The 7,776-nt window shown below is 39.9% G+C and overlaps 1 protein-coding gene across 1 annotated transcript in view; it reads right to left on the reverse strand.

The window, feature by feature from the left end:
* Positions 1-4,177: 4,177 nt before the first annotated feature.
* LOC102829190 (N-acetyllactosaminide beta-1,6-N-acetylglucosaminyl-transferase-like) overlaps positions 4,178-7,776 on the reverse strand; it is a 20,908-nt gene continuing 17,309 nt past the window's right edge. The window contains exons 2-3 of the mRNA XM_006864128.1: positions 5,965-6,057; positions 4,178-4,416 (exon numbers count right to left, since the gene is read on the reverse strand). Of these exons, the coding sequence (XP_006864190.1) occupies positions 4,178-4,416; positions 5,965-6,057 (332 nt within the window). The remainder of the gene's footprint in view (positions 4,417-5,964; positions 6,058-7,776) is intronic.

The following is a 7,776-nucleotide window of genomic DNA, read 5'->3' on the forward strand; positions in this document are numbered from 1 at the left end:
CAACAGTAGTGAGGTTGGCCCAGGATTGGGCAGTGTTTCATTCTGCTGTGCATAAGGTCGCTATGAGTTGGTACTGACTGGATGGCACCTAACAATAACAACAACAGTGCTTTGAAGAAGTCCTGGTGTGGCACTGTGGGTTAATGTGCTGGACTGCAAAGTCGGTTTGAACCTCAAGGTCAGCGGTTCAATCTCACCAGTCACTCTTTGGAAACCCTATACAAGGTCACTATGGTTGGAATTGACTCGACAGCACTTAACAACAACAACAAAGCTTTGAAAGCACTTGTTGTTGTAAGCTGCCATCAGATTGGCCCCCAACTCATGCCAACCCAATCTACAACATAACAAAAAGCTCCTCTTGTCCCATCCCCATGATCAGTTCTGATTTGTAGGATTTTCATTGGCTAAATTTTAGAAGTAGTTCACCAGCTTTCCTTCCTAGACAGTCTTAGTCTGGAAGCTCGGCTGAAACCATTTCAGCAACAGAGCAACTTGCAAAACTCCACTGTCAAGACAGGAACTGCATGAGGTAACCAGTCAGGAATTGAACCCAGGTCTCCCACATGGAGGGTGAGAATTCTACCACTGAGCAATCAGTGCTTCCAAGTGGGGATGCTTACGAGATGCATAGCGACCTTATGCGCCTTATGTTAACTAGGCTCCAAGACCTGAATCTAACATGGAGAGCTCGGAGGGCAGTATACCTTATGAATGCTTTTCTAAAGTTCAGCACAAGGTTTCTCAGCCTTGGCCCTATGGACATGTTGGGTTGAATAATTCTTCGTTGTGGGGAATTTTCTTTTCTAAAAAGTTTCTAGGTGGTTTTGATGCTGGTGAAGTCTTTTGATGCACATATGATTTTAATTTTTAGTATGTCCCATTCATCTATTTTGTCTACTTTTGTTTGTGTCGTTTTCAAAATGTTTGGTAGTCTGTGTATTCCCTGAATTAGTGCCCTCACATTTGTCCCTATTTTTTCATTGATGGTCTTTCTACTATGATTTAGGAAAAAGAAAGACCACTGGGCCAATGGAATGGGATCTCTAGCATTTGATGAGGCAACGTTAGGTGTGAGGAGCCTGCAAAGTTGTTTGAACTACAAGGGCAGTAGTTCAAGCTCACCTGATGCTCTGTGGAAACCCTATACAGGGTTGCTATGAGTCGGGATCAACTCGACGGCACTTAACAAGAACAAGCCAATAGTAAGTAAACCCTTGTTTCTGGCTGAGTAAACTTTAGAAAGATGGATTACATGGATCAAACTCTTACTTGCAATGAAAGAGGAACCCCTGAGTGGTGCAAACAGTTAAGTGTTCGTCTACTAACTGAAAGTTTGGAAGAAAGGCTTGGTGAGCTGCTTAGAAAGATCTCAACCACTGAAAGCTCTATGGGGCACTACTCCCACACTCATGGGGCTACCATGAGTCATAATTGACAGCAATAGGCTGGTTTAGGGGCTGCTTTTGCATACACTAAGAAGCCCTAATGGTGCAGTGGCTAAGCATTTAGTTGCTGAGTAACAGATTGGCAGTTTCACCCTACTCTGTCCTCTAGGGTCACTGGGAGTTGGAGTCCACTCAATGGCAATGAGCCAACAGAGTTGCGTACATATTGATCGTTGTATGATGCTTTGAGGCCTAGTTATTGTATCTCGCTTTCTCTGACTAAATTAGAATTGGGGTTTCAGCAATAGACTCCGTAGACCAACGGGAGCCCTAACTACTGAGCTGTACTGTGTCTTAGAAACACAGAAGGGTGACTAGAGAAAGAGAGTGGTTGGTGCCAAGACTCCCTTTGCTCTCCACCCTTCCAGTAAGCAGGCCTCAACCTCAGGACTCTGGGTGTTATAGAGTAGGCCATTCATTGGTTTGTGTGTCCATGCCTCTTCCTACCCATTTCTAGGAAAGCCTTTACTCAAATCTTGTACCTTCCATATCCTTACCTGACCCTTCCTCTCTGGTCACAGTTGATGACTAGTTTAGGAGCTTCACCCCAACTTAAACCAATCATATTATCTGTCTCATTTGGTTTGTAGAGATGATCAATACCTTGACTGAAGCCATGCTGAGCAATTCATTCTTGCTTTGAATCTTTGGATCTGAATGCAATTGAAGAGGCACCCAGTCCTTATGTAATGATGAAGCTGGGTGAGATGAGACAAAGGAGCTCAGTGACAATGTTTCCTGCTCTAATATGAAGCTGATTTAGAGAGACGCAGATATTAATGCTGGGGGCAGAGAGTCCTGGTGGTGTTTCATTTTCTGACGTTTCCTTTTCTACACCCTTGTTCTCATTAATCATAAAGTTTCCAGCGTGATTCCCTTCTTTGTCGATTTCCCTCATTGGAACCAAAAGTTTGCTGATCAAATCAAGTCCTTATTTTGGCCATTTCCTGTGGATGGGCTAGGAAACCTTGGATGCTATTACGGCCATTTGCAGTCCTCAGGTTAACACAGCCCAGGCCTCATTCTCTTCTATCTCTACATTTTTCTCAGGGTGAGTTTACCCATTCCAATTCCCTTCTTTTCCATACATTCCATTCAAGTAACTCGCATGTATTTTTTCAGCATAGACCTTTCTTTTGCTCTATACATTAAGTGATCCTAGATTTATGTGTTGACTCACCTTGAGTGCCAACTAGGCATCCCAGAGCAGAAACATTTGTAATAGACTGTTACTACTCTCCCCTTTATCAGTAAATGGCTCCCATTCTATCAAGCACTGGATAGTTCTTAGAGGAATTTTATACCCACAACTAAGAGGGATTTGAACCTGAGAGAAGGAATATGGACTAATTTTATGAATTAATTGCTATTTCAAGAGAATAAGGGTATTGTGTTTTTTCTACTCATTTTTGTTTTATCTATCTATATAACACAATACCTTCCAATTCAGTTTTTCACATGTACAATTCTGTGATATTAATCATCACCATAAATTGAATTCTAAATAATGGTTCCCCTTCCCTTGTCCCTCCCACTGCTCGTAACATCTGATAAAACTTTGATCTCTGTACCTTTGCATATTCTAGATACTTTATATAAATGAGATCATACACTGTTTGTCCTTTTGTGATTAAAGTAATTCACTCGTATAATCTTTTCAAGGTTAATCCATGCTGTGGCACACATCAGAACTTCGTTTCTCTTTATGGCTGGTGATATTCCATTGTATGGATATAGTATGTGTATACCACATTTTGGGAGCGGGGTGGATCTGTAGGATAAACACTGGACTGATTGTGAACCTCAAGTTCACTGGATCAAGCCCACCAGTTGCTCTGCAATAGAAAGAAGAGGCTTTCTGTTTCCTCAAAAAAGAATTATAGCCTTGGAAACCCCATGCAGGGCCACCATGCATCAACTCAATGGCACATAACAGCAACATACCACGTTGTGTTTATAAAGGATATGTTTGGAGCCTTTAACGTGGGAGATGGTGCAGGCTGCAGGGTGTGAGGCTTTGTTCATGCGAGAGAAAGTCTGCTTCCAGGTGAGCTGGTGGAGGCCAACCCTGCCTGCCGTGGCTGCCCTCGCAGGTGCCAGAGCAGAACATTCTTAGGACAAAGTAGTCTGAAGGTTGTATTCTGTTAACAGGGCACCTTGTACAAACAGTCCTGAGCCCAACTTATGTAACTCTTCGCCAACGGTGTTCCTAAGTCTCTTATGTGGTCACTTTCTCAGGGACAAACTGATCACAGGAGGGTGAGAACTTTGCCACCTCAGAAAACACTTCCACTATCTCCGCCCTTCTTAGTGACCAGTTCTTCCACTAAGAAATGAGACTGATTGTCAGAAAAAATCCAAAGGGTTTCATTGAACTTTCTCCCAGGATAGCAAGGTCCTTGACTCTACATTTGCATCCTTGAGTGTTTCGTCATTTAGCACTAATCTTGGCACAATCAAGGCGCTCTGGTGGTGCTGTAGGATAAGCACTGGGCTGCTAACTACAAGGTCAGCAGTTCGAACCTACCAGTGGTCTCATGAGAGAAAGATGAGACTTCCTACTCCCATAAAGTTAGTTGAACTTTGTTCTAATGTTCTTCTACCTTCACAATGACCTGGAGAAATTGCCAGGCCAACTTCCTAGGCTGTCTACAGGTCTGACACGTGTCATAGGTCAGATCTATGAAGAAAGTAGAATACATAATCCCAAATAAGAGCTGTTAGTTTCTTTATTGTTGTTCTTTTGTGCTATCTTCTAAAACATAGGTGTAATGTGGGAAAAAATTCCAATCTAATTCCACTTGGACTTCACTCTGATTTAGGGTTCTCTCTCGAACTCTCAGTTCTAGGCATTCCACCGTAAGTGGGTATTTATCAAACTCAAATTTGCTAGCAAACATACTTGAAGAGTTGTAGAGCCACTCTAAGTCACCAGGCCCATAGACACACTTATCTTGCCAATAGTGGCCTGCAAACAAACCAACAAGACATGAGAGAAGCAAAGTAAGACAACAGTCCAAACAAAACCAGCTTACATTCTTGAGAAAGAAGGCACTTTGGATTTTCAGTCTCTAAAATGAGTGCTAATTGTGTAAGATAAGCTTTTGTCAAATTTTCAGTGAAAAATTGTTATATATGAATCTATCATTTGCATTGGTCTTTCAAAGGCAGCATAGGTGTGTCTGAAATAGAATTTTATGGATGAATTCAAGATCTAAATTGAGACGTTGTAGGAAATTATAGCACTAAATTATTCAATAAGCGAGTACTGCTAATATAAGAGCCTTTAGGTTTACAAGATGAATGGGGCCTCTTATCAGTCCTGGTGGAGTCCCTTAGCCAATGAAGAGAGATCTGCCTAAACTACTAAAGTACCAAATAAAATATATGTGCTACAGAGACATTCAAGTACTATGGAAGTTAGAATGAAGTTGAGATGTCAATTTTGTTTTGTTTTTATTGCCTCAAATTGCGCCTTAGTTTCACTTGGCTATCTTGATAGGCCAATATACACAGGTATGGATCACACAGTGCAGGCTGGTCACCATGATGAGGGGCTTTTTGAGAAATTATCGGTGATCTCATCATCTAATACAGAAGGCCCACTATTGTTATGTTATGTGTGTAGTTTGAAGCAAAATGACACATTTTCCTTCTCCCAGTGAATCCGGCATGGTGCTGTAGGATAAGCCTCATTGGTTTATTTATGTTATTATTGTTGAATGCTGTTGAGTTGGTTCTGGGTTTGAATTGCTGACCTTGCAGTTAGCCGCTCTAGTGTTTATCTTATAGCACCGCACTAAAACTTCAGTTGGTTTGTAGTGTTGTTCAAATTCTCTATTTCTTTATTGATCATTATAGATCTGTCTAGGTGTTCTATACATTATTGAAAGTAGCACATTGAAGTATCCAATTGTTATTCTAGAACTATTTCCACCTTTAATTATGTCTATGCTTGTTTCATATATTTTTGGTTTCTGATGTTGGTGCATATATATTTATATATTTTTGACAAATTGACCCTTTTATCATGTAATGTCCTTCTTTGACTCTTATACCAGGTAGTGTTTCATTTTGTTGTACATAGGGTTGCTGTGAGGTAGAACCAACTCATTGGCACCTAACACCAACACATCCAATGCCTGTCTGTAAGTCATGCTTTTGCTGGTGACCCTGGCACCTACAAACTATGGAACGTCTCATGGACACATGGTAACAAGGTGTCACTTGATCAACATACTCATTTTATGACCAAGACATAGCCATTTACACAGTGGCACTGCAGGCTAATGCGCTTGACTGCAAGGTCAGTTTGAACCGCAAGGTTGGCGGTTCAAGCTCACCAGCCGCTCCTCAAAAACCCTATACAGGGTTGCTATGAGTCGGAACCAACTCGACAGCACTTAGCAACAACAACAAAGTCATACATTACCATACTAAATGCTATCTCATCCTCTCTCTTTATTCTAATGGTGAAAATGTAGTTGCAATGGGAAAAAAAAGGAGAAATTGTTACCATGGCAGCCATTATGAATATTTTCCTGGAAAACCCACTTCACAGCTGTCAGACTCGTCTCCGAGACTCCTTGTACCATAGATCCAGGAACACCTGTTGAGTCAATGAGGAGGAAGCTAAGTGAAACACGTCACTGGGACTTGAAGAGCTTTATGAAAAATCTAGATTCTTCAATAGCTACAGGTTTACATGTTTGTTCCCTGAAGTTTGTCTTTCTTTGTGCTTATTTAAAAAACAAACAAAATCAGAACCATTCTCTCCTTGGTCTACCTTAGAAATTTAATATCTAATTTTTTAAATATAAACGACTGTAGTCTCTACAGCCATAGCCTTCAGGTTTTTTTCCCAGTCTATAGGTGACGTAGAAAGAATCAAAGAAATAATATAAAATCACTTTAAGAGCTAAAGAAAAATGAGAATATTCTGATTAAAAGTGTCTATTGGGTGCCAAGCAAACTGGCTTAAAAAAAATCTACATGGCGAGCACTTCCTGATGAAATTTCATATCTTCAAGGACAATGAGAAAATTCTACAGGATTCTGTATGAAGAGAGAGAATTGTTTACCCCAACAGTAAAGGGATTTCATTGGAAGCAATTTCTCATTAGCTACACTTGATGCCAAAAGTGGTCAAAGCAAAGGCTCTGGGAAATTATTTTAAACTGAGTTTTGTCTGCCCTATTAATTTATCATTCAAGAATGGGAACAAATGCAAGAAATAAAAATAGTTTGCACCTTTCCCAAGAAAATTTATTTAAGAATTACGCCAACTTAATGAAATAAAAATCTAAGAAAGAGAACCTAAAATATGACTATAATAAATAAATGGCAAACAGAGAAATAAGCTAATCTTATAGTTAAGTCTAAGTAGTTGACGACAGTGTTTTGAAGCTCATGGTAGAAAACTGTGAAGAAATATTGCCCTAAAAAGTAGACACAAAGATTGGATAAACATGGTATATCTTTCTTGCCTCTAATTTCTACATATGATAGAAAAGATACCTATCAGTATGTCTGTCTCCATCTACCTATCTATTTTAGAAAAAATATGTGTATTTTAAATAGAGTTAGTCATTAATAGCACTGGGAAAGAAGAAAGAATAAAATCAGGAGACCATTGGTTGTGTACCATTGAGTCGGTTCCAACTCATAGCAACCTTGTATCTGGTTTCCAAGACTGTAAATCTTTATGGGAATAGAAAGCCTCATTTTTCTCTCATGGAGCAGCTGGTAGATTTGAACTGCTGACTTTGTGGTTAGTAGCCCAGCTCATAATCCATTATGCTACTAGGTCTCCTAGAAGACTATTGTTGTTGTTGTTGTTAAGTGCCCTTCAGTCATGTTCTGAAATACTCATTCTTTGCAATGTTATCTATAGTTTGTCATGATCTGTATAGCCTTTGCACAGTCAATAAAGCACAATTAAATATCTCTTTGGTATGCTTTGCTTTCAGCCAAGATCAATTTGGCATCACACAATGATATCCCTAATTCCACGTCCTCTTCTGAATCCAGCTTGAATCTTCGGAAGTTCTCTGTGGTTGTACTGAGTGTAGGTAGATGGCTTACTTCTGGGTTCTCAATTCTGTTCCATTGATGTGTGTATCTTTCATTGTACAGTACCAGACAGCTTTGATTACTGTGGCTGTGTAGTAAAATTTAAGATTGGGTAGTAAGAGGTCTCTTACTTTGTGTTCTTCTTTCTTAGTAATGCTTTTCTTATCTGAGATCTCTTTTTTCCCATATAGTTAGTGATTCATTTTTCCATCTCTGTAATGAATGATGTTGAGTTTAGATCAGAATTGCATTATAT

Source organism: Chrysochloris asiatica, unplaced genomic scaffold (genome assembly GCF_000296735.1).
Source record: "Chrysochloris asiatica unplaced genomic scaffold, ChrAsi1.0 scaffold00060, whole genome shotgun sequence".
Lineage (NCBI taxonomy): Eukaryota > Metazoa > Chordata > Mammalia > Afrosoricida > Chrysochloridae > Chrysochloris > Chrysochloris asiatica.